Source organism: Alosa sapidissima, chromosome 2 (genome assembly GCF_018492685.1).
Source record: "Alosa sapidissima isolate fAloSap1 chromosome 2, fAloSap1.pri, whole genome shotgun sequence".
Taxonomy (NCBI): Eukaryota; Metazoa; Chordata; class Actinopteri; order Clupeiformes; family Clupeidae; genus Alosa; species Alosa sapidissima.
In genome coordinates, this window is record NC_055958.1 from 16,076,149 (window position 1) to 16,103,571 (window position 27,423).

Here is a 27,423-nt window from a genome sequence, read left to right on the forward strand (position 1 = left end):
AATGATGACTTCTGGCGAGTTTTGTGGAAGGAAATGGACAGATTGAGACTTATGAATGTGTGTATGAGTGTACGTATGTATCAGGGATGGAAATAGCCTAACATATTTTTTTCCACCTACCATTGTGGCTGGTGGATTCCTAGAGATACAGTATGAACATCTGATGAAAAATCATGACCAAAATTATCACGGTTATTGGTATTATTGCAATATGATTAAAATGTGCTGACTTTTTTTCTAAACCTACCATCAATGTTGGACAGAACTCATAATTGGCCTGCCCTTCATGCCCAGTAGCAACAAATCTAAAGGTCAACAGAACAGCTATAGGCCTAGTGTCATAAAAGTGGTGTGGCTCCTTTAAGACACAATCCACTGGTGTGAGTTCTGGAGCCATCCAACTTTATCTAACTCTATACTATCCTACATCATTTGATTTTAAGGAACCCCCCTGTGTGGATGAATTAACACCTTGAGCCCTAATTTGAATGATGATCAAATTGCAAAGTCTGAAGTCTAACTGAAGCTAATATAACTAGGCAAAATGAACTAGCTAATGTAACATGGGCAAGACATCAACGATTCCGACACTGATAGACCGGGCTGCACAAAACTTGGTGGGCATGTAGCCCCACAAAGATGACACGGAACCATTGTTTTTCATTTTTATCCGTCGCCCACCCGAAAGGAGGATAGGCCAGATACAGTTTTCTGTGAATATCTCGAATACCCCCCCCCCCCATTTGCGACAATTAGTGGGGGGCCCTTAATACATCTGGGCCCAGGGGCCCGAAAGTTCATAATACGTCCATGCTCTGAATGCATGCCAAGATGGGTGGAATTCGGTTCATGGGGGGCCATATCAGCTAGCCTAGGCCTACACACACCCGCACACACACACACACACAGTAGGCTACACACATGCACACACACAGACACACGATAGGCCTAGGCCTAGAGAAAAGACAGCTATGGTCACCTAACAATAAGGATTTGCTTACACTGTTTGGTTGTCCCAAACCTTGAGATGATCCATAGCCTCTACGCATTAACTTAATCTTATCAATCTTGTAACCCGAATTACGATGTTCCAAACAGAGTAACTGTAGGATGCAGTGCCTAATCTCACTGCCTTCAGCATAACTGCTAACAGTGCGCCTTTTACTGTTAAACACTTGAATGTAACGTTGCGTTTTTAAGCGCCAGAACTGCTTATGTCGTGACAAAGTTTACACCAATCATCATCTTCTAATGTATCCTTATGTTGAGATGTCCATTCTCTTTCCCCTAAACATAGGCTATGATTTGTGCGCGAAACATGTTTCAATTAAGACAGTAGGCCTAGCCTACACAAGCTATTTTATTGTTGTAACATTTAATTATTTTCATGAATAAAGCATTGCAAAATTGTACAGTGCGTACAGGATTACAGTACAGGCCACTGCACATACACACACACACACCATTAACTCCCCAGTCCCAACCCATACACACACACACACAACCATTATACAAAATTTGAGGGGTTGCCGCGGTGGTCATATTTTGTACCGCTCTGCTGTAGGCTACATCTAGTTTAAAACCAAGGGATCCGGGGGGGGTAGCCTAAATTAGGGCTAATCTATAGGTGACCTTCTTAAACTAAATTTAAGATTAGAGCTATTTTTTCAGGCAGAAGCAAAGGATACGGAGTCTCTGTCCCCTTCTGTAGAGCAGCTAGCCTACAGAAGACTTTCGCAGACTTTCGGTAGTAGGTTACCCATAATGCTTTGCTTCTGGCCACGTAAACAGTAGCCCTACTCACCAAAGATTCTAGGACAGAGCTCTCCTCCTGTGGTGATGAGGGTGGCAGACGTGAGAGCTAGCGGCAAAAGGCAATGATGCAAATCTCCGTTTCTGGAGATAAAGAACATTCCACAGATACACACAAGTAGCACATGTCTGCATCCAGGTTAGCATTATTTACTTTAATAACTTTACTTTAACGGGCAAATGACCTGCCCTGTCCTAAAGCCAGGACATACATTTGGCTAACCAGCTTAACGTTAGCTGCTACTAGGCTAGCTTGCTGGCTGCATTCACAGTAACGTTACTAAAGCTACCCATGCTACTGCGGACGGGAAATGAGAATCAAGGAGCGACATCTGATAAAAACGTCAATTGACTTTGTAACCTTACAAACGTTGGGCTTGTGGCTGTGAGGATTTCGTGCATGAACATGGGATTATACGAAACTTCATAACGTTAGGGACATGGACAGAATGTGGCTAGCTATCATTAGGTTTACATCAGCTAACTGGCAGATAGCTCAGGTATTAGACAGGTTGTCCCAATTAACGTTTACCTGACACTGATACCTCGCGTTTAGTAGGCTAGCTGAATAGCAAATGACTAAATGGTCAGTACATGGACAATTAACGTGCTATTTTACTTTGCTAAAAAAACCCATGGTGTCTGTTTTGGGTACACATTAGCTAACATTACGTCGGAGATATCAACAGAAGCTCTGTTTATACCTTTGCCAGCTGGCTAGCGTTAACTTTAGCATACTTCAAAGAAACCAGATGGGAACCTGCTTGCTCCGAAGTTTTGCTGCAGAATAAAATAACATTAACGTTACTGTTGACATTTTTGTAAACCTAACATTTAGGTATACGTGACTTATAATTTTAACAGTACGCGCATCACGTTTTAGTATACAGATATCGTATAGACCTATTGATTGTTAATTAAGTAAGTAAACTATTAACGTTTCTTAGTTAGGTAGCACTACCGTAAACAGAGGTAGTGATCACTCGAGTGTCGTAGGCCTACTGTTGGCAAGTGTCTTGAGATGTGGTGCGCGCTAATCTTTGGTGCTATCCAGGGTACTGATTCTGGTCAATTTCTCCTTGTCATTAGTCTCATGTCTCCATGCTGACAAACACAGATGCAACTGAAATCACATAGTTCAGTGGGATGTCACACCTTGTAACCATCCACATTCTCTTCTTGTTGAGGGAAATTGTATTATTTTGTCATTTTATTTTTATTTTGTCTCAACTCTTTACTATGTCTCAACAATAGCTTGCAGATAGTGCTCTATACAGCGAGTAGGTATCTATCGGGGATTCATTTGTCATGACCGTTTTCCAAAACTACCAGATTTGTTCAAGAGTTACTTAAAACAAGAACTTGGTAGATCATGTGTGAGCTCGCTCCAAAACCTGTTTCTCTTCCTTTCCAGATCAGCACCCTCAGGTGTACCACAGCATGTCAATGGTTCTGTTTGCGTCAGTAGTGCGGGTGAGGGACGGGCTCCCCCTCTCCGCTTCCACAGACTATGAGCAGGACAAAGGGCTCCAAGAGACCAAGAGACATCTGAAGGGCCTGTCCAAAAAACTCAGCCAGTTCCCCGACCGTTGCACTTTCAAGACTGGCCAGTACAATGTCAAGTAAGTGTCTTGATAAAGTTCAGTCGTATGGTTACTTTTTACGCTATTTATACACTTATAATGAGGTGTAACAGTAAATTAATCCTGAAGAAGAGATTAGTTTGACGTCATTTGGGTGTGGGAAGTATGGTTTAAAAGAATGATGCTGTGATAAAGCCAGACAGTATTCTCTCAGTGATGGCTGATAGCTCAGTAGAATATCTCAGATATGTAACATAATTTAATGGAAAATATAGTTATTAAATTAAACTACATGGGGGACTAAACAAACACAAGTAGTTGATTCTTCTTTTGCATACATTTCTTCTCTATGGTTGACTTGTAATTATATTCAAAATAGGGGGGAAAAAATAATTTTTGTCTGGGAAGTGGGTGGTTCATTTTCAGAATTTTAAGTTGTTTACTTTCAGTTGTGTATCAAGAAAGCAGAATGGTTCCTCTCTTTTCAGTGGAAAATTGCTTATTGTAACAACTGCAAATGGAATACATTAACCACAATCCACCCCGTCTTGTGCTGTCAGTGTTTTCCATCTGCTTTCCAAGCGTTACTGAAAGTGCTTTTCTGACTGAGATGAGCGCTCGTCTTTGATGTTGATTTTTCAGACACCAGACATCTTGGGGCCTCAGATTAAAGTTTGTGGCACAGGCTTGTGTGTGTGTGTGTGTGTGTGTGCGTGCGTGCGTGCGTGTGTGTGTGTGTGATTTTTGTGCATCTTCTTGACATTACTTTCCTTTCCTTTTGAAGGAACCTTTGAAGCCTTGATCAAATGATGTCTGATTAGAGGTGTTTTTTTTTTTCTGAGTAAAAGTGCTGTTGATGCTGTCAATTAAATGAGCAGAGCATCTCCTAGGTGGAGATGTGCCATGGTCTTTCGTTGTTTGCGAACGCCTGTATGTGTGTGTGACGCCTGTGTGTGTGTGTTTGTGTTTGTTGTTACAGTAGTGTGTGTTAGAAGGACGGCCTGGTTATCCTCCTGTTAATTTGCATAATGTAACATAATGACAGGCCGACGCTGAAGCTGCCCATTCTGCATGGTGCCCACTGAGAAGCTCTCCCTTACTTGCGCTAGCCGTTCCACCTCTGGAAGTTGCCGCTGGCTGGCGGATGACCGAGTATGTTTACGTGGATTCCACGGGAATGCCACTAACGTCCTAATCAAAGCAGCGTCACCCGAGCGGAACGAATCCCCGTTACGGCCTCCACCTTCCTCCTGCCACTGGACCCTGAGCGCTCATTTGATGTGCCGTCGGTTTAATGAAGACGAAGTTGGGCCTGTGGAAAACCAGGAAGGACGGGGGCTGCTTGGCTTTTCAAACAGAGACTAATGTAATGTGGGGATGTGAGGCCACCGCTCACCGGGGCCCTAATGCAGACGTATGGCTTCTTTTGAGGGTAGGGCGGCCATTTTGCCACTTTGGCAGTCTGGACAGCTGTCATCCATCATCCAGGAAAACTTCTAACGCAGGCAGAAGGGAATAGACACACTTTCGGTCTCCCTCACTCTCTTCAAGCACTTCTGCAACAAACTCTTCTTTATTGGGTTAGAGCTTTCTCTCTTTCTTGTGTCTTTCACTCTCTCCTTGCTCTTCGATAGTAGCTTTCTCTTTCTGTCTCAGTTTCTCTCTCTCTCTATCTTCACTCTGTGGGAGCAACTTTCTCTCTTTTAGTCTTTCTCTCCCTCTTTCCTTCTTTCCCTTCCTCTTCTCCTAAAGTGAGCATTTCTTAGTCTTACTCTCTTCACTCCCGGATAAGAACTTTTATTTTTCACCCTCTCTCCTTCTCTGTGTTATATGGCCTTCCTCTCTCTCTTTTTTTTCTCTCTCTCCCTCTCTCTCTCTCTCCTCTCTGTCTCTCTCTCTTCTGCTGCTGAAGTGTGTGAGTCATAGGTTTGTTTCATCTCCCAGCAGAGGCATTAGCACTGACGCACAGATTGTGACAACCGCTCGCCTCACTTCCTCCACAGACGTCCACCTACCCCCATCCGCTGAAACGAGAAGGCGAGCAATGTGAAGGAAGGTCGGGGACAAGAAGCACCCCAGAGGTCATTGATAAACCAACTGGTCAGGGAGACGCATATCTACAGGGGGAGTTTAGGTTCTGGGCTCTAGTTTGGGTTCGGCCCACACAGCTCATACGGGTCAGTCTGATTTGGCCATGGGAAGCGAAATAAGCGCAAAACGTTTTTGTTTTCTTGCTAACGCTCCGAGATGTGATCACAGGTTGTTTTTCCCCCTGGCTGCACGTGTGCGACATGGAGCCTTTCCCACCCTCTCCCCCGTGTCCCGCAGGAACAGCAGATGTCATTCCCATGTTCGTGGCCAGAGTCCAGCCTGCCCCCGGCCTTGCCAAGACATTAGTACAGACGCTCCAGGCCTGTTAGAAGCAGAGCACCATGGGAGCTCTCAACGTCCCAGTCAGAGACATTACATCAGCGCTCTGCTGTGGCACTTCCTGTTAGATGTGGCGCACCAAAGACAGAGTGAGATCGGCGGCCCATATTTATTTATGACCTAATACAACTCACTGCCTCCTTAACACCTCCCTGCTGTGTGTTGTGAGTGGCTGTGTGTGATCATACTATGAACTGAGTGTCAGTGGAACTGGTGTTACTGTGTGTGTGCATGTGCGCGTGTGTGCATGTGCGTGTGCGTGCGTGTGTATTTAGAGCACTCTTTGATGTGGGATATGAATGTGTTGTTGTTGAGTAAGTGAGTCTCTCATCCTTTGGCTGTCAATCTGTCCTTGGGCCATCAATCCCAATCCTCCTCTGATGTTTTCCACACACTGGGATGTGTGTTCTTATTTAATTGTGTGGTTTGGCTGGACCATCCTCTTGACTGAACGCCCTTCCCCTGTGTGTTGTGTTGTGTTGTGTTGTGTTGTGTTGTCCAGTTTCACGAGCTCGCTGGGCGTGGGCTACATGATGGTGTGCACAGAGAGCTACCCCAACGTCCTGGCCTTCTGCTTCCTAGACGAGCTGCAGAGGGAGTTCATCGTCACCTATGACACCAAGCGCACCAACAGCGCCGTGCGGCCCTACTCCTTCATCGAGTTCGGTGAGCAGAACAACAGGAATCCCAGCGGCTGTTGTCTCATGAATAGACTGATAAAGAAATGCTATGAGTGAATGGCATCAGCACGGCCCAGATCTACAGTCATCACCACCTTCATCATCACCTTCATCACCTTTACCTTTATTGTCATACTCAGGGTCCATTCAGAAGTCACAGATAACACAGACATGACAGAACATACATTAAAAAGGAAAAGAAAAAGAAACTAAAACATTGCACTTCTATAAAACACAGAGAGAATAACAGTGTTTTCACAGGGGTGACTGCTATTGTATGGCACTAAACTTTGGATTTGCCAGCAGCATAACAATGTTGACGCTCAGGCGACAAATGAATTTGTACATCAAACTTGTTAGTAATGCCTGAAGGGTGCTGACATGCATTACAGAACAACTCACTTGCACTACAGCACCTGGGTTTCTTAAGCAGTATCCTCATACAGTCATTATAAACCTGAAGCTACAGTCTTTTTAATAGCTCTGCAAACGCAAAGACTCTGTACAGCTTGGAGCTATATGCACAAGCAGCACCCAGTTTTACGTTTTTGCTGTTAGTGGAATATAATGTAGTCTTTGGCTGTTAGTGTAAGTGTGTTGTAACTACTCGGCGCAGATTTTCTACATTTTGAGTTGACAGGAGACCTAATAACATTTGAGATTGTTGCTGCGGTTTTGCATCAGCCTCTAATGTTTACATGTCAAGAGATTTGCTGCACGCAACTTTTGTTTATTTTGTTTGCCGAAGCCTTTTATTTAATAAACATAGCAACGATTAACAATGAATGACATTGTCTGAAATCATTGCTTTCATTCCTCTGACAGACAACTTCATCCAGAAGACCAAGCAGCGCTACAACAGCCCGCGCTCGCTCTCCACCAAGATCAACCTGGCCGACATGCAGACGGAGATCAAGCTGAGACCGCCTTACCAGCTCTCCCCCGAGGAACTGGGATCCGAAAACGGCTTCTCCCAACACACCCCCTCCAAGTACAAGGGCATAGGTACTGATCACACACACCAGTTGTTTTTTTTTGTTTTTTTTATCGCTACAGTATATATGATAAGATATATGATGGCTAAAGTATTGATCTGACAAAACACTGCTTCCAAGTAAAAGGTCCCAGGCACTGATTAATTGTGCAATAACTTGGTAGACTCAAGTCAATCACAGTGTAGTACTGTGTAGGTATACATTTTCATGGGCGGTCTGGATGCCTTGTTTTTAGAGTCATGACTCCAGGGTTGTTTGCACTTGGTTATTTCAGCTCATCTATGAGATCAGCCTTGTGACTTGTTTTTTTACAGCGATTTCAGTTTACTTGGTCTTTCAAACCCAAGCTCCTATCCCTCGCTCTCTGTGTCCAAGGGCGTGTGTGTGCGCTAGGCAGCAACGTGACATTTGAAGGTGGAAACAGCCAAAGAGGCGAAGCACAACTCCACAAATCCTCCGCATCTCTCGCACCCGTTTCATAATGTCAGCAGCGCACACACTCACACACACCATACTTTGCCTCCAGGCTACAGCTGATAACACTGGAAATGAAACACATGGATTTTGTGTATGTGTGTGTGTGAGAGAGCGGCCATATGTATATGTACAGTATGTGTGTATATGTGTGTGAATGTGAACGTTTGAACGTTTTTATGGATGCACCGGCGCATGCCTGGAAGGCTCCTCTGATGTCTCATCTCCAAAGACTGTGTGTGTGTGCGTGTGTGTGTGTGTGTGTGTGTGTGTGTGTGTGTGTGTGTGTGTGTGTGTGCTGTCTCTGAGCGTTGTGGGGAAGCGGCGGCGTCTACAGGGGCTGCTGGGGTTAGCATGTTTCCCCTCTGTATCGCACAGAGAGAATCAAAGGCTTCACACCTGAGATTCCTTATTAGGTTCCTTACATTGAAGGTTGGAAGTAATCCCTAGTGGGGAAAGATGAAAGGAGCTTGGAGCAGCTTTAATGTTCTCCTCTTCTTCTTTTGGGGGTTAAAGAAAAACAGAATGTTGTGAGCCTAACCAGACAGTAGACCATATTTTAGTGGTAAACATTTGTAGATCATAAAGAAGACTACCCTTTGCTCTCTCTGCTTGTTTGGCGTTAACATATTGATCTGGCCTGATCAATATGGTCAGTGAAAGACACACAAGGAAAATAAAGAGATGATAAAATGAAAGAGCTGTTGGTAGAGAGCATATCCTGATCAAAAGGATGGTATGTTAACTTTTGTTCAAAGGTCGGGTGCTACAGAGGTTGATAGTTTTGTAGCACAATCCACAAAATCTCTAGCATCGGTATGTAGTTGCAAACACCTTATCTATCGGCTGCACTCTAGAAAACATTTTATATAAGGTGTCACTGCTTCTAAACTGGTAAATCATCCATAGCACAGACTGATTTTTTTTTTTTGTAGCATGTGCTACAATGTAACTGTAACAGCCCTGCAACATTGTTATAAATAAGACCTTACTGCTGAGATTATAATAAATCACCTCAAACCCTCACGTTGCTTTTAGAAATCCAGTGGTTGGTTAAATCACTCGGCATAGGGCTTACATTACATTACATTACATTACAGTCACTTTGATTGATTGGAGGTGCTTTTATCTAGTTTGATTTGCATAGGAGACAGTTCACAGCTAGAGGCTAAACCACTACATGGAGGCTCCGCTCATTTGATTTGAATGTGAATGTCTCTCTCTCAGAATTTGTCAAATCCCAGAGACTTAAGCATAAGAAACATGAGGAGACTCCGCAGTCTCTCCTGATAATGATAAAGCATTCGCCTGTAATAGTAACCAAAATCTCTCTCTTTCTCTTTCTCACTCTCACACTCTCTCTCTGCACTCACTCACACTTTCTCTTTCTCTCTCTCACACTCTCACTCACTCACACTTTCTCTCTCTCTCACTCACTCACTCACTCACTCACTCTCTCTCTCGCTCTCACACTCTCTCTCACTCACACTTTCTCTCTCTCTCACTCACTCACTCACTCACTCACTCACTCACTCACTCACTCACACTCACTCACTCACTCACACTCTCTCTCTCTCTCTCACTCACTCACTCATACTCACCCACCCCTCTGTCTGGTCTTCCCCCTTAGCGCCCCACCAGATGCTTGAGCCGGTGACGTTGGCGGGGGTGGTGTCATGTGTGCTGAGTTTGCTCTGCACCGGCCTCAACCTGCTGCGCGGGGTCCACGCCATCGAGAGCATCCTTCAGGTAGGGGCCAGCCGGGCAGCGTGAAAGGAAGCACGTGGAATTGGGTACCATGCGAGTGGTCTTGAACACAGCCACGCGGCACTCTTCCAATGGCTTTCCATTTAATGCAGCGGCCACATGTGGTACAACCATGGGTACAACATGCTATGACTAGAAAGCCCTGCCGACGCTAGCTGGTTTGCATGCTAACTTCAGTGGATATCAGATAGCATAGGTGTATAACATATATAGGCGTATAACAAATAGCAAAGGTGTACAACATATAGCATAGGTGTACAACATATAGGCATATAACAGATAGCAAAGGTGTACAACATATAGGCATATAACAGATAGCAAAGGTGTACAACATATAGCATAGGTGTACAACATATAGGCATATAACAGATAGCAAAGGTGTACAACATATAGCATAGGTGTACAACATATAGGCATATAACAGATAGCAAAGGTGTACAACATATAGCATAGGTGTACAACATATAGGTGTATAACATATAGCATAGGTGTACAACATATAGGTGTATAACATATAGCATAGGTGTACAACATATAGCATAGGCGTACAACATATAGGTGTATAATATAAAGCATAGGTGTACAACATATAGCATAGGTGTACAACATATAGGTGTATAATATATAGCATAGGTGTACAACATATAGCATAGGTGTACAACATATAGGCGTACAACATATAGCATAGGTGTACAACATATAGCATAGGTGTACAACATATAGGTGTATAATATATAGCATAGGTGTACCAGATATAGCATAGGTGTACATACAACATATAGGTGTATAATATATAGCATAGGTGTACAACATATAAACATATAGGTGTATAATATATAGCATAGGTGTACAACATAAAGGTGTATAATATATACCATAGGTGTATAACATATAGGTATCAGATGCCTCCTAACATTCTGTTGCCATTTCTAGGTTATTTTGGAAATTTTTAAAAGGGAATAGGGAAACTCCACAGCATGTGTTCCATACTGGCTGTGAGTATCTTTTGGCTGAAGACCCCTCTACCCATGTAGGGTTATTTATTTGTCTGCCCAAGTGCTTAAGTGAGGATGTGTCTGGCAGAGTCTAAAGACAGCCACAGGGGATGGTGTGCTGAAGGTAGTGTGGTGATGGATACACCACAGGTTCAAATCCCAGGGTCCAATGAAAAGCCCTTTCATGGTACTGTGAAGCAAAGATTCTAGAGTGCTCTGCTCTAAGATCTTTGCTTTAAAGTCCCATTACATAAAAGTATCTGTTGAGACTCAGTGACTGAATGTAATAGTAAGTCTAATTTGTGAAAATGTAGTTTACCCCAGACATACGCCACAGTAAACACAGACTTTAAAAACTACAGCCTGACACATCTGATGTCTTGATCTAGATTCAAAATTGTTCAAGAGGGCTCTCTTAATTCCTGCTTTATACATATGGAATTGTTCCGCATTGCAGCACTAAGGCTAATGCTAACCATACCAGTGTGCTTCCATAGCCTCAGGCTACGTACTGTAGCCTAATTTATCTCTGTGCTTTCGCATTACTCTCTTTGCCTGCTCTCATTCCTAATGTGTGTGTTTCTGACGTAGATGTTTCTCTCTCCCTCTCTCTCTCTCTCTCTCCCACCCCCCTCTGTATTCTGCCCCTGTATGCAGAACGAGGATGAGGACTTTAATTACGTGATAGCCTTCTTCCTGGGGACGGCAGCCTGTCTGTATCAGGTGAGAGATGGCTGCGATGGGAAGGGAAGGGGGGAGGGGGGGTCGCTGTCTGTCATTGGCTTCCTGTCAGCCTGGCTATGTGCCATTTCATTCATCTCTTGCTGTTCGTGTGTCTCCCTTGCTCACTCCTTCCATGTTGTTTCCTTGTCCTCCTCCTCGTTTCTGTATCACTCTCTCTCCTTCCTTACCTCTCTCCCTCTCTCTCTCACTCTCTCTCTCAGTGTCTCTCTCCCTGGTGTCTGTTTACATCTTCACTCTGAGCACTGCACACATTTCTCATCATTATGACTTCCCAGGATGACACTAATGAAGAAATCCCCAACTCTGGCACATCTACAGATTGAACTTCTGTATTCCGTTCAAATTTGCCACATAAGTGCCGTTTAGTTGATTATTAAACAGATATTAAGGCAATGTTTGCATAATGACAAACAAATGACTCCCCATTAAATGCCCTGCGTTGGCTCCTCTCTAAACTGCACAATGCCAACTGTTCACCTCATAGTTTCCAAGTGTCTGTTTTGCTGATCGGTATTAAAGTCAGTACGGTCCATCTAATTTAAAGGATTAGTATTTATAGCACACTGACCGTTAGACCACAGGCTGTTGGCAAAATTGTGCTGAGTCTAAGGATATGCCTCTGTCGGCCAGATTGGGTCGTTATCGCGACAGATTGGAAGAGGCGAGACGGCCTAGTGTTTGTGACACGTCAGCTGGTGCGAAGCCTTAGTAGCGTCTCTTAGATACACAGACGCTCCGATTTCACTAACATCATGCTCGACGCCATCTGAGGAACGGAGCTGGCCAGATGTTTTGTGTCTGGAACTCCGCATTCTCCTCTCGTGTGTTTGTGTTTGTGTGTGTAATCATAGCATAGCTAATTGCTGAGAAAACTGCATCTTGTCATAAACACATGCCTGTGTGTGAGTGTAAATCCATGGAATAGTCAATAACTGAAAACATTGTGGCCTCTTGCCTCCTGTTGAATGAACATGAACATGATGTTTGTGTGTGTGTGTGTGTGTGTGTGTGTTTGAGTTATACAGTTCATAGTTGCATAAACTTTGGCCTCCCATGTTGGTTGAGTATTCTGTGGTTCCCTGCCTTTGCCCCCTGTGTGACATGTCCTGCTCTCCTGACCCCTCGCAGTGTTACCTGTTTGCCTACTACTCCGTGTGGAGGAACATCAAGTCCTTTCTGGCCTTCGCCCTCATCTGCCTCTGTAACATGTACCTGTACGAACTGCGCAACGTGTGGCAGATCCTCTTCCACGTGACGGTGGGAGCCTTCATCACGCTGCAGATCCGCCTGCGACTGCCCCAGGGCAAGGCCCCCGACTACAATGTCTGACCAGACATCCTCTGACCCCTACACACGCCGCGCCGCAGACACGCACTCTCCACACTCACACACACACACACACACGCCGCCCCCGGGCGCCTCTAAGCGACCGGACGGTCAAAAGACCGGAAGGGGGAACGTAGAGGAAGGCTCTCTTTGCCCCCTCCCTGGGTGAACTGGACTGGGATTCCACAGACGCCCTGGAGGTTAAGCTAAAGCCATGTGTGTGCTAGTCTTCCCTACGCAAGCTAAGACTGCAGGGCAAAGCCCCTGCGGTTAAAAAAAGAAGCAAAATGAGCTGCCTCCAGGGCATTTAGCATGTTCCGCTTCATCTCCTCACCAAGATGGCCGCCAGAGGAGCTGGGATGTATGTCAGATTAAAGTGGTCTGTCTGTTTCTGCTGCCGGGGGGTTTAACATCCAGAATAGTGTGCTCAAGCTAGCGAGTCTGGTTGGTAATTGGATGGTCAAGACTCGGTTAGTCAGTCTGTGCCGATGTCAGTTGGTCAAGAGCTTGGGTTTTCCTTATGGACATAATGGTCTCATTAGATGCACGGAATACTCCAAATCAATGGAAAAATGAAACAATCACATGGTAGCTATTTATTTTGTTGTGATGGTGTTTAAATTACTGTTAAGTAGACATCCTTTTTAGACTGAGATTTTGATGAAATGATTTCAGAGAAATAATACAACTTCAATGTTACAAAAGCAAAATGCTATTTAATCAGTGGGAGTACTGGACATGGCCGCCCATGCTGTCACCATACCTTCATTCTCACTTCAGCCAGCAGACTAAACATGGCTCTGAGATATAGAGGTGAATATGCAAGCTTTGGTCATCATTAAACACACGGCAACCCTCTAGAAGCACATTAAGCTTTAGCCATGACACTTTCCTTTTAGTGTCGTATGTCCTTTTTCATGCCGTATGTCATGCAGCTGTCTCTGGTATGCTCTGCTCTCCACGTTCTCATTGTCTCTTTCACACACACACACACACATACACTCTTGATGGATATCTCTCTCCTCACTCTTTGATGTCATCCCAGGTGCGGTTTGACGTTGCCTTGCAGCAGTGCTGTTATTTTATGGGAGAAGCAGCCCTTTCCAGCCCTGATCAAGGGGCTGTTTCATCATGCTTGGGGCACTGCAGGTTATGGTTACAATTGTTTGCTTACAAACTGTTATGTTTTGAACCCATTGTATTAGGCTATTTATGATTTTTTTTTTTTTTCATTGTTTCAGTTGTATTCATCCAGTTTGTTGTTTTTGGTCGGCTGGATGATTGTCGCATAAGTATATGCTGTCTGTTCAAGATGATCTGTAAACATAAATGAACAGAAGCCTCTGAAGTTTTCTGGGTGTGGTGTCCTGTGTATTCACTAGTGGCAAGAACAAAAGGGTGCAACGACTCGGCATGATCATAACTTCAGATAAAAAACATTGCATTGCACATCTAACAGCTGGTGTGATATTGAAGTTGGCTGGGCTGTCGCACAGCTATTGATTGTAAGAGTCACATTTATGTTCTCAGACTCTGGGGAAAAAAAGAAATCTGGTAATCAGCATGGGTCAAATCCACAACTTGAAAATAATTGTGTATTTTCCCCTAAATTATTCTGTGAGAAAGCTTTGATCAGCTTTGGAAAAAGTCTGGTATATTCCCAGACACATTTGCAGTCAAGACATTTGATTGTTGTGATGGCGATTATTATGCATGCTATTTTCCTTAAAAATAATCAAATATTTCGGCTGTGTGTTGTTTTGACTATTCCTATTGACTATTAAGTCAGACATAATTTGGGTTATTTTAAGTTCAAGTTTTGTCAGGGTGATGCGTATAAGTTGACAAGAGCAAACACAAAATAAACAGATTTTTAGTAGTGGCTGGCAGTAGGGACAGTCATATTGGCATGCAGGAGGTTGATGAGGGTGGGGGTGGGTGGGTAAGGTGTTGGTGCTCTTAAAACAAATCTGTTGAAAACACAACTTGCGTTGTTTTTAACATCTGTGTTCAGATAGGGACAACACATTTTTTTAAAGAGTGTAGGGAAATGGTTAAAGTAGTGGATGTAGACTCCATTTGTAGACTTTGCGAATAGATCACTCCTGAGACGGATATGGAAATCTCCCACCAGCAGTGTGTTCATAGACCTCTGAAGTTCGCCTACAAAAAAGATCCAAAACGGCCATCTTTGCCCATATAAGGAGATCCGGTTGTTAATTGAAGCGAACTACCTATGGCAAATTGCATTGCAAGTTAGCTCTGGGGTAGCAAAAATCTAAGTGTGCCGCCTTCACTTAGCGGAGTTCACAGTATCTACTCGAAGGCAGAGGACAAAAGCGTGTTCAGGAAAACGTCTGCATTTCAGACTTTTTCATCCCCACGAGACTTTAACAGGTGCGATTATTGAAAATCCCCATGTTATTTTCCCATAGGAAAAATCGCCAGATACCGGATGTCAAAGATGGCAGCTTTTTTGTAGGCGAACTTCAGAGGTCTATTCTCTTGCATCCATGACACAGAAACCATAGAATGAGTAAGGTCACCCTTGTAGTATCCTTACATGGAAGACATCGGTGCTGGTGCCTGGAGGATGTGTAAGCAGGCCATCCCTGAGCAGTGACTGCTCAGCAGAACTGGTGCTCCTCACTGGGCATTCGCCAGCTTCACTTTCTATAGAAGTTTCTGCTGTTATTGATGTTCATCTTTCTAGTTTCACTTGCAGCTAAGGCAGCGCTCTCCTGCCCCCTTCTGGATGCTGTGGATACTACACCTACATTTATCAATCCATGAAAGGCTACAGGGACAGCATCTCAAGTGATAAGGTTTTGAATAAAATAGTGATGGTCTATTATACAGGGACTCTTCCATAAGGTGCTTTACCCAGAGACTATGCTGGTGCACCACCAGATATGGTGGAGCAGCGCTATCGTCACCAACTGACAATCCGTGTCGCTTTGGAAAGAAGCGTCTGCTAAATATCAGTCAAAATACATAAAGTAAATGTTTAGATGGCTCCAACAGAAGGAGTTTCCATTGAAGTGGTTTACACTGACATGTTGTGACGTGCAGACACTGTTGTGTGTTTCAGCTGGAGTTGGAGTAAATTCTTCACTCAGCTGAAATGTGAATGGCTAAATGAAGGTGTAATCACACAGAAACATGTTTTTGATGAACCTGGGTGCAAATTGATTTTATTATTTATGTGATGACACTTCCCTTCAAAATAAGACCAGAGTAAGTTGAACATTGTAGTGGTTTATTTGAATGTAAAAAAACAGAATAGTGTTGAACATGATAGATAGGCAAAAAGACAACCCAAAGTTTTTATATTGATTTGCGCTCACCCAATTTTCCCTCTCTTTAACCATTTGGATGGCCTTACAGGCTATCATAGTAATTTTACTTTGAGGGGAGGGGTTGATAAATATGTAGTTTTTCTTCCACACTGAAAAAAAGGTAAACATACGTACCACTACCTTAAATGGAATTGCATTTAAAGCACAAAAATGGGACTAGACAGAACTTGAGTCAAACAGTTCTAAATTCCAACTCCATCCAAAAAAATGGTGAGTGTATTTAACTAAACTGTCAGAAAGTGTTCCTGATTATATTTCAGAGTAACTTCAGTGTTTCTTGGAAGCCTTTTGCTTGATGTCCGTATACGTTTTCCCCCTAAAAGGTAGAACATTGGCCAGAGACTTGGTCCAAAAAAAGCAAGGCAATATCTATTTCAAGACTGCACTCATAAAACACGGCTCATTCTACAGTTGCTGGTTAAGCAGGAGAGAAAAAAAACAGACTATTGGAAGGAAGGTGTTGTAAGAAACCTGAAATAGCATTTTTCAATGTGACAACACCAGCGCTCGCTCGAAGTGTTTCCAGGAAACAGGTACAGTAAGAACAACTAAACAGCAGGTCATTGGTGCTTGTGGCTCTCCCACAAGTCCACTTGGTATTGATATACAGTGGCAAATGCAACCACTCACCACACCTACAAATACAAAGGCCTCATTGGAGAATAGTGTATGGACATTCATTGGGTCGTACCATCTGATTAAGTTGGGTTGGGGGGGGGGGGGGGGGGGGGGGGTGATGTTGGCTCAGGAGTTGTCAGAAGTGCAGTGCAAAGGAAATGGCTCTGAGGCTCTCCCATGACTTCTGCCATCACAAACTATTACAGTACACAACCTTTTCATAACATTTCATATCACTGTGTCACGTTCTGAACAGGCTAGCAAGCTAGCTTACAACCTCAAAAGGCCTTTTAAATGTTTAACACTGTTGATTTAACCTTCATGCACTTACGTTTCTCAGTCATTCTGTCCTAACTCAGAGGGGGGTTACCAAAGCAACTATTCAGGAGAAGCTAATCTCGTCCTGTGTAGTAGATATAAAAAGAGTAGTATAAGGGGGTATTCGGACAAGCCTTCTCAGACTGAGAGTGGTTCTTATGCGCGACCATGTGGTTCTTCGAACTACATGGTTTCAAAGCACTAGCGCAATGTGGTTCTCTTGTGTTGCAGTGAGTGTAAAAATGTGCACGCTCGTAATTACATTTCCATCAGCTATATACATCTCAATACGCATTGGCATCCATAGATTTTTCTTTCTTGCCTGCTCTCTATCAATGTACAAAATATAGAATCTAAAATATTTGAAGGTTTGGTATTTTGAGTCAAAATACAAAAATGTCATAAATACAAAAGACCCTTACTTGGACTTTCTCTCTGTCATTGAAAGTGTCTTCAGTTTAAACGGACATTAGTGGGACTGTGTGTAAGTATCTGGGTATGGGGAGATGGGACGAACTTGTAAATACATGTGTATATTACACACACACACACACACACACACACACACACACACACACAAACACCTGTGTGTAAACACTCTCTCACACACACACACACACACACACACAGTCTCAGTCTGTTCATTCAAGTACCCAGACAGATAACACGGTGAGCTCTCGTTTCCTTACATCAGGCGAGCCTGGTTGCCTCCCAGGCAGAGTTGGAGAACTTCTGCAGTAAAGGGTTGGTAGCGCCACGGGTCTGGGCTGACTTGGCAGCCATGTTAGTTCACCCAGTTTTGGACACCAGCGCCACAACTGCACCGCTTGGTGTTCAAAAGCCACTGTGAAGCACACACTGGCTCAATGAAGGATTAAGATATACACAGAAAACAGCTGAGGTGTTTTGCACGTATACACAGTTCAGTGTCCTCATGCCGAGCTATTGAGCTGTGGAGAACACCTGGACCTTAACGAGAGACGTGTGTCACAATGACCACAGCCTCTCTGACCCTCTTCAGAGTGGAGAGAGAGAGAGAGAGAGAAGAAAATACCACTTCTGAGTTCGACGATCTGTTGCACACAAGTTAAAGGAAAACAGACATTTGGACTCTGGCTTTCAAGTCTCTGGTCCAGGTTGGCGCTTCTTTGGCCTCTTTTGGTGTTGCTGCTCACCCCTGAAGAGGCCACCGTGTTGTGGAGGTCCTCCAGTCCTTTTCAAAAGGAGTCTGGCGTGGGGGGTGGGTGGGGGTGTCAAGGCTCCACACCATTCCAACCAAGCAGAGAGCCCCCAGCAGATAAGGAGGGAGGGGGGGACTGTTTGATAACAATACACGAAGGAGACAGAAGATTGTCAGGCCTAAGTGTCCTGTAGGTCTACTCCTGGTTCAGCTGCACACAAACATTGTCTGTCCATCTGCCCCCCCCCCCCCCTTCCCCCTCTTCCTCTCCTCTCCACCCCCCTCAGAGTAACTGGGTCCTCAGCCTCTGTCGCTGCTTAGGGGGAGGGGGTCAGGGGTGTTAACTGCTGCTGGGCCCGCCGTTCAAGAAATAAGTGGTCATTTCTCCTTTGCCCTTGACCTTCACGACTCCCCGGAACTCAAGGACGTAGTTGTAGGAGTTCAGGACCTGGTACAGGTCAGTGGTCACCTGAAGGATGAGAGAGAGAAAGAGAGAGAGAAGGAGAGAGAGAGAAAGAAAGAGGGAGCAGTGGGGCACCTCAGTTCTCACTTGTCAAGACAACAACTAAAGACACAGTCAGCACAGCCAGCAGCATTTCAACACAGCTGCAATTTGTTATTAGTGTGACCCTGTTCTACCCATGGGGGAGAACAATTACTCTCCAGGGAAGTGGACCATGAACCAAATGTCCGTAGGTACAATGCATGCAATACTGTGTATGTGACCGTGTTAAATACAAGTGTACTAATGTACTTGTATACAGTACTTAAATACTCAAAAGATGTAGCACACTGTAATAAACATACTTAATGTGTGGCCAATGATGTGTTGAGCACTTGATACAAATATGACTAATCTTAGCAGAGTTCAACATCCTGCTTGTTTATTTATTTGTTCTCACCTGGATCCTCTCTGGCACACCTGTGCTGTCCATCCGGCTGGCCACGTTTACCGTGTTCCCCCAGATGTCGTACTGAGGCTTCCGTGCCCCGATGACCCCTGCCACCACGGGCCCCATGTTGAGACCTGTGAAGGGAATACAGTGATACTCAGGGATCATACACACATCCACAGCATATATACACACAAGAATGTACAGTATACACAAGCTGCTACACTGTATTCATATGCTAATGTCCCCACATACCCATAACTGAAAGTGATACTCAGGGAGTATTGGTAATAATACATTGCTATGCTATATGCTAGGTCACTGCATTCATGCCACATTTAAGTGCATGTAAATGTGAATATGTACTTGACTGCAATTCAAATAAACAAGAGGACAGTCTTCAACCAACTACAGGTGAGATGCATCCAGAAAAGTAGAATCACAAAACAAAAGCTCTGCAATCTCGACTACAGCCCATGAATTAACTCAGAAAACCTGTCAACCAGCTAAAACAGATGAATAGCTTCATGGCAACGTTCATCCTGTGCAGCTGTGCCAGCATACCGATCTTCATCTTGAAGTTGTTGAAGGAGTGCTCGTTGATGTGCTTCATCTGCTCCATCAGGCGCATGGCGTAGTCAGCCAGGGCCCGGATGTGAGAGCGGCCGGCCTTGTCGTACGTGGAGTCGTTGAGGCCCGAGGCGGCCATGTATGTGCTGCCAATGGTCTTGATTTTCTCCAGCTGACGGAACCGGTCTTCACTGATGATCTGTGAGGACGAGGGAGAGAGAGAGAGAAAGGGGCAGAGAGAGAGATGGAGGGAGAGAGAGTGGGTTGGAGAAAGAGAGAGCAGTTTAACACAAGCATTCTAGAGTCATTAGCGGCAACTTTCATATCTTACCATAGTTCTTATCGCCAACATTAATATACATGTCTTGACTTAACCTGATGCACCATGAAATTAACCAAGACACCAACCACTCTTACCCAGTCTGACAGAAACAGTACAGTATGTGTGGGAGGAAGGAAGCCAGATAGGAGAAAAAAGAGATAGAGCTCGGCGCTCATCACTAATAACAGAACACTGCCGCCTCTCTAGAGGATCTGGGTGTTTGCCTGTAATTGCTGCTCAGCAATATCTTCACTGATCAAAGTCATGATGACCTAATTCTCTTGGACTTCAAATTTCAGCTCATTAAGCCGAGGATATTTTATGAAGATAAACTTCATCCTTCACCTGAAAGTCAGAGATAGTGAGAAAACAGATAGATGGACAGATTCTGAGGACAAACAGACTGTCTAGACAGTAGGTTCAAAAGCGCTTTTTCAAACGAGGGGACGTCCGTACCTCATCAAAGTCGGCAATTATCTCGTTGAGCAGCCTCAGGCACTCAACGCCCTCATTGTTGGCCTCGAGCTCCACGTAGAACTCGGAGAAGTTGCTGATGGAGGCGAACATGACGGCCACGCACTCGCACGACTGGTAGTAGAGCTCGTCGTTGCGCCGCTCTCGCTGCAGGAAGTGCGCCGCCACATCCTTGGGCAGGATGTTGTGGAGGAGGCGACGGTTGTAGGCCTGCAGCTCCTCCATCTCCTCCTTTTCCTCGGTGGCCTGTGGGGATGAGTGCAGTCACAGTGTCACTGTGTTGTTCATCACACACACACAGGTAAATGGTAATCGAGAATGATTGGAATGGAAGCCAATTTGGCTCTGAGAAATGGTCATACATCCATAAAATACACATGGGAGGAGATGTGACCGCATTGAAAACCTGCCAACAGACAAGTGAGATACTGCCCACAGTTTTACATTCAGTAGATGTTCTACAGGGGATATCTGATCCTCATTATATAATCAATAAAGGTCATCGCTGGACGCGGCCGAGTATCCATTTTGTGTTGAATTCCTAACAAATGTGCTAAAGTTAATATCACATTTTAACTGATCAATAAAGGGATCTGTAAAAAGAGCTCTTCGTAGAACATGAAGATGAATGAAAATAGACTGCTGCTGACCAGGTTTCCAAATAGAGCAATTCATCAAGCTTTGCTCTATCTGTGCAACAATATACCGTTATACTATTTCTAGACCTGAAATACAGTCGAGCACACTGAGGAGTCCTGATTGGATTAGGCGTTGGATGGTACCGCTGAGGATTTGGCTGATTCGATTGGCAGACATCCTCTTCTCCTTGGACTCGGGGCATCCCCCTTTTTCCTTACTTAGCATCAGCTACTAGCCTCCGCTAATTCCATAAACGGTAATATGGTTTTTACTTTGAGTTCCTGATTTGATTTGCCTTGAGCTCACAATTCAATTATGTGAATGCCAGGACTGGTGTTTGATAAGTACAGACTTCATTTGAGGGGTGTGCAGATTACGGAGAAGCCGTTTCAAAGGCAACTACAAAGCCCTGGCCTTTGTGTGGCTAATCAGCCCATCACGGTGTCATAGAACACAACTAGCAGGTGTAAAGTAAGGTCATACAAATTTGGAAATAGTTGAGAGAAATTAATTAGAGAGGTCCTACACATTTCACAGACAAACACACACACACACACACACACACACACCTGCAGCTTCCACAGGAAGTCTAGTCTGGCCGTGGACTCCACCTGTTGAGCGTGGAGATAAAGGGCCAGCACAAATACGGTGATGACCACTGGAGTCACAATCTTCAGCGGCACCTTGGAGTCCATCACACAACTGCCAAAGAAACAAAACCAAAAAGTCTACAGCCTTTAAAACAACAAAAGCCAGCAATAGCCAGTTCAATTATATCAAGTACGGCACAAAGCCCTGAATATAACACTGTGCTTTGACAGCAGACTGTTATTTCTCAGCGGTAACCCATCCCAATAGAAGAGTAATAAAGTGAAAGATTTAGTCATATGCCATAGGCACCATCTTGAATTGCTGAAGGAGAACACAATGCCTTCCTCAACTTTAATTTATATTGGGGGTATATGGTAGTGTCTGATGTGACTTACCTTGTTCCATTGATGTGCTGACTGTTGAGAGAGAAAAACAAAGAGGAAGTAACGCTTCAGAGAGGGTTGGAGATGGGAAGCAATAGCAAGTGTTTCATCACAGAGACACACAACACAAGTAGCCAAATCTATATTCAGAAGGGACATTCGTTACGAGCGGGCTAATGCACTGCTGAAACTTGAAAACTGAAATTGAATTGAACTGAACGTTGGCTGCGTGCATCCCTTAAATAAATGAATGCGCCTCGAAGCGAAACTAGCCATCCATATCCCTCCACTCCTGCGAGAGCCAGAGGGACTGAGTGGGTCTGCAGCGGTTAGAGTCTGAGGTCAGCTGTGGCTAAGCCCACTCAGTCATTTCAATGTGCCGCTGTTCAAATAGATATTGCTTAAAAAACATGAATCAGCAAGTGTCAAGTGCACTCTTTAAAGCACTTAGTCATAAAGCCATGAAGGTCATGCTTTTTGAAAGTGTCTATGTTTGAAATGGCTTGTAAAAAAAAGCTAAACAAGTAACAAATAACCAAGTTAATAGCTGACATTTGTATATAAAAGCTGTAGAAACACAATTTGAACTTGTAATAATTGTGCCGTCAAAAATCTCTCCCATATCTTATCAGAGCAGTTGTGTGCGGAGGTGTTGGGGGGTTTGGGGATGTGACTCACATGGCGTTGGCTATGACCAGTAGGTCCATGTTGTCGAAAAGGGTGACCTCGGGCACCTCCAGGATGAGCACGTAGAGCACCTCGATGAAGAGCATGAGGAAGAGCTTCCCAATGCTGCTCACCTGCAGGAACACGGAGCTGGCCAGCAGACTGAGCAGCACGCAAGACGAGAAGTACTGCAGAGAGAGAGAGAGAGAGAGAGAGAGAGAGAGCGAGAGAGAGAGAGAGAGAGAGAGAGAGAGAGAGAGCGAGAGAGAGAGAGAGAGAGAGAGAGAGAGAGAGAGCTAGTCCTCGGTCCAGCTAGTCCTGAGACTCACACATACTAATAGTACAACTAACACAACTAATAGTCAGCCTCAGGACCTTGCCACCCTTTCTCAAACAATTCGGCCTAACCAAATTATAAATGCAGAAAAACAAAATTACTTATCATATTGGACTGAAACAACAAAAAGACAAAATAAACTTCAATGTTATTTGGCCCTAAACAGAGAGTACACTGTGGCAGACTACCTATCCACAGTCACTGATACCAGACAGAGAAAAACCTTTACCAGGTACAGACTAAGCAATCACAGTCTGGCTATTGAGAAGGGCAGACACAGGCAAACCTGGCTGCCCAGAGAAGACAGGCTGTGCACCAATTGCAACCAAGGTGCCATAGAAACAGAGCTTCACTTCTTGGCTGAATGCTGCCAATGGAAAGACATACGAAATCAATTCTTTCTTAAATTCAGAGAAATGCATCCAGACCTTCAAAACTTTAAGGATCCAAGTCTAAGAATATTATTAGGAGAGGAACAAAAGAGTGCAAGAGTCGCAGCAAGATATATAGATGCTTGCCATAAACAAAGGGAGTCACTTTATCAGTGAAGCACACAAAAACTCAAACACACACACACACACACACACACACACACACACACACACACACACTGCCGTTGCAGTAATGTATGATGCATGATGTTTTGTTTTATGTCTTTACACACTACTACGTACATGTATGCTTTGGCAATACAAATTGTATTTTTGTCATGCCAATAAAGCTCAATTGAATTGAATTGAATTGAGAGAGAGAGAGAGAGAGATGGAGAGGGAGAGGGGGAGAGAGAGAGAGAGAGAGAGAGAGATTGAGATAGAGGAAATGGAGAGAGAGAGAGATTGAGGAACAGAGAGAAAGAGAGATTGAGTGAGAGAGATGAAAGGAGAGAGAATGGGAGAGATGGGGAAGGGAGGTAGCAATGGGGAGATAGAGGGAGAAAGGGGCTGGGTTCATATTTCATCAGCACTGTGAAATACTTTCAATTGTCCTATTTCAACTTCCAAGCCCCTATTTCAACTTCCCAAATCCCAGCCAAGCATCAGCCAGACCCCACCCTACCTCAGGGAAGTTGCAGTTGGGTGCGCCGCTGCCGCAGAAGCCCTCCAGCGTGCCCAGGGAGTAGTTGAAGGCAGAGCGGCGCACGTGGCACGCATTGACACTGCTGGGAGTCACGTTGAACTCCCGACCCAGGCACATTTTCAGGTTGTCCGTACTACAGGTGAACTGAGAGGGGGGGGGGGTCAACGGAGAGAGAGAGAGAGAGAGAGAGAGAGGGATACATTTAGTAATATGAGGCTTGATGGAACTGGTTTGATTTTCCTCCTTGGTCAAAATTATGACAGCACTGTTATAAAGAATGCCACTGCCAACACCATCTAACATCTGTTCTTTGTGGAACATCCGGCATCCACGGAATTTAAATGAACCTCCTCTCCTCTCTACTTGGCCTCAAAAGCGTGAGATCATTGTCAATATGGTGATTACTGTGAGGATCAACACAAACATATTGTGCAGTGTGTTGTCTTTGGGGGGCCCACAAGTTGGTGATTAGTCAGCTGTCTGTTTGCATACACAACGCACAAACAAGAAAAAAAGCTGAGGGAGCTGCTGTGACTCACAACGTTGATGAAGGCAGAGAAGAACACCAGGAGGATGGTGAAGACGCCCACTAGAGTGCTGTTCAGCCGGGACTGGACGATGTGCTTGGACATCGTCTGCAGAGGCACTGGGAAGACCTGGAGATGGTGGAGAGAGGGGTGATGATGGTGCAGATAACAAACATACTGTACATAACCCATGTGAACAGATGATGCAAACAGGCAAGTGCCAAAAACATGTACACCAGTAACACAAACACATAACACAAACAAGAACATGACAAACAAACATATAAAACAGACAGACAACAAAAATAAATACTTATAATATAAAACATATACATATATACATAAAACAATATATAACACGAGACATAGGTGACAACCATAACCAAACAGGCCGATGAGAAACATATATAACCCTAATGACACAAAAGTTGACACAAGCTCTCCATGTCTGTCTTCCATGGTTTTGTGAATGACTAGCGGTCATGTAGTAGGGTGATGTAGACCAGTAGTGCACAGTTCGGTCCATAAGCATTTTGATATTTCTGTCATTTTACCTCTGTACAGCACCAGAATGGGTCTGGAGCCAAGCTGTATAGACTTTAGTTTTTTTTTTTAAGGGGTTGAACAAAAATATTGCATTAACTGCTTAGGAATTACAGCCATTTTTGTATACCCTCACCCCATTTCTGAGGCTCAAAATGAAATGGACAGTTGACTGACAGTGGATCGGCCTTTTTCCTTGTTATTCCATGAAGTATTAAGCAGATAAAGGGTCTAGAGGTCATTCCAACCATTTGCATTTGGTATCTGTCCATTGGAGCTCCCCATATGTGGTTCAAAGAGGTGTTGAAGTGAAGGAGGCTATAATTATGCTGAAAAAAACAAACCACATCTATCAAACTGGTAGCAGGAATTTTAGGAGGTAATTTGGTAAATTATTAAGAATAAGAAATGCACTGTTAATCTCAGTAACATCAAAAGGCCTGGAAAACCATGGAAGACAACAATTCTTTCCTTGGTGAAGAAAGGCCTATTCACAACATCTAGCCAAGTCAAGGACACTCTTGAGGAGGTAAACCTACCATTATCAAAGTCTACAATCAAGAGACGCTGCATGAATACAATTCCAGGGGGTTTACAACAAGGTGCAAACCACTAGTATCACTCAAGAACAGCGAGGCAAAATCAGACTTAAAAAAATAATATATATATATTAAGTATAAACTCTTTTGATCCCGTGAGGGAAATTTGGTCTCTGCATTTATCCCAATCCGTGAATTAGTGAAACACACACAGCGTGGTGAAGCACACACTAATCACGGCGCAGTGAGCTGCCTGCATCAACAGGCGCTCGGGGAGCAATGAGGGGTTAGGTGCCTTGCTCAAGGGCACTTCAGCTGGTCGGGGTTCGAACCGGCAACCCCAGTTCTGGAAGATTCTTTGGACAGAATAAACCTCGACTAATTTATATCAGAATGATGAGAAAAGACTAAATATTGAATATTAAATATTAAACAACAACAAACAAAACGGCTCATAATTCAAAGCATACTAATACCATATCATCTGTCAAACATGGTGGTGTGTTGTACATCACCATGTATGCCTGCCGATGGAACAGGGTCACTGGTGTTTATTGATGATGTGACTGCTGATAGAAGTAGCGGATGAATTCTGATATGCATAAAGCTGTACTCTCTGGTCAGATTCAACCAAATGCTGCACAACTGATAGGGGGAAAGTGCTTTACAGTGCAGATAGACAATGACACAAAGCAGCCCAAGAGTTTCTCAAGACAAAGAAATGGAATATTCTCCAATGGCCAAGTCGGTCCCCTGAACTCAACCCAATCGAGCTTGCTTTTCTCGTACTGAAGACACTACTGAAGATCCCATAAACAAGCAGCAACTCACATTAACTGCAAAAGATTTTCCTCCCAGTATTAAATATAATCGTTATAATGATAGTTATGTTTGTTTGTCCAATTATTTCTGAGCCTCAAAAATGGGGTAAAACTTGTGAACCTAACAGTATTTCTGTTATTTGGCAGGTGACCCTTTCTGAAAAAAAATCACAGGTGTTTGTAGACCAAATCTATGCATAGATCTTAAATAGTATATCTGTATAACTAATTGTTGCAAAACTACAGCCCTTTGAACATTCAAGTCATTTTAAGCATAGCGAAGAACAAATTTTTTGTTCAACTTTCAACTTTATTGGCTCTTTTGGTATTTCACACACATTAGTGAAACTATGTGAATAGAAGTACATTTTTCGGTTGAATTAAAAAATTCAATCGGATCAGATATCTTGTTCATATTCAGATATCATTATCATATTTTCAGAGCATTTTTTTTAAAATTGGGCTTGATTATCAAAAAACCCAGTGAACACACAGTGAGGTGAAGCACACACTAATCCCGGCGCAGTGAGCTGCCTGCTACAATGGCAGCGCTCGGGGAGCAGTGAGGGGTTAGGTGCCTTGCTCAAGGGCACTTCAGCCGCGGCCCACTGGTCGGGGCTCGAACCGGCAACCCTCCGGTTACAAGTCCAGAGTGCTAACCAGTGGGCCACGGCTGCCCACACAGCTGCTTGCTGCATCTATGATGACCTGAGTTTTCAACACCAGCATCAACCTATCAGTGCCTATGCGAGTACTTTAA

At 44.0% G+C, this 27,423-nt stretch overlaps 2 protein-coding genes across 2 annotated transcripts in view; one reads left to right on the top strand and one right to left on the bottom strand.

Annotated features, from left to right (window-relative positions):
- Positions 1-1,795: 1,795 nt before the first annotated feature.
- Positions 1,796-14,559, top strand: sec22a (SEC22 homolog A, vesicle trafficking protein). The gene is made up of 7 exons (XM_042084685.1): positions 1,796-1,951; positions 3,227-3,434; positions 6,328-6,491; positions 7,331-7,510; positions 9,605-9,723; positions 11,394-11,459; positions 12,609-14,559. Exons 2-7 carry the CDS (start codon positions 3,253-3,255, stop codon positions 12,807-12,809), a joined length of 912 nt encoding a protein of 303 aa, XP_041940619.1. The 5' UTR covers positions 1,796-1,951; positions 3,227-3,252; the 3' UTR covers positions 12,810-14,559.
- Positions 14,560-16,051: 1,492 nt separating this feature from the next.
- The window catches only part of adcy5 (adenylate cyclase 5), a 101,141-nt gene continuing 89,769 nt past the window's right edge, over positions 16,052-27,423 (bottom strand). The window contains 9 exon segments of the mRNA XM_042084655.1: positions 16,052-18,750; positions 19,184-19,308; positions 19,739-19,943; positions 20,523-20,786; positions 21,749-21,881; positions 22,166-22,186; positions 22,832-23,007; positions 24,213-24,377; positions 24,773-24,889. Coding sequence (XP_041940589.1) covers positions 18,622-18,750; positions 19,184-19,308; positions 19,739-19,943; positions 20,523-20,786; positions 21,749-21,881; positions 22,166-22,186; positions 22,832-23,007; positions 24,213-24,377; positions 24,773-24,889 — 1,335 coding nt within the window. The 3' untranslated portion in view covers positions 16,052-18,621.

What these genes read in the sequence shown, in the direction of transcription:
- sec22a (XM_042084685.1), top strand. Translation starts at nt 3,253, where the DNA reads ATGTCAATGGTTCTGTTTGCGTCAGTAGTGCGGGTGAGGGACGGGCTC. An exon ending in ACTGGCCAGTACAATGTCAA is followed by an intron (nt 3,435 to 6,327) that starts GTAAGTGTCTTG and finishes TGTGTTGTCCAG; the next exon opens with TTTCACGAGCTCGCTGGGCG. An exon ending in CTCCAAGTACAAGGGCATAG is followed by an intron (nt 7,511 to 9,604) that starts GTACTGATCACA and finishes CTTCCCCCTTAG; the next exon opens with CGCCCCACCAGATGCTTGAG.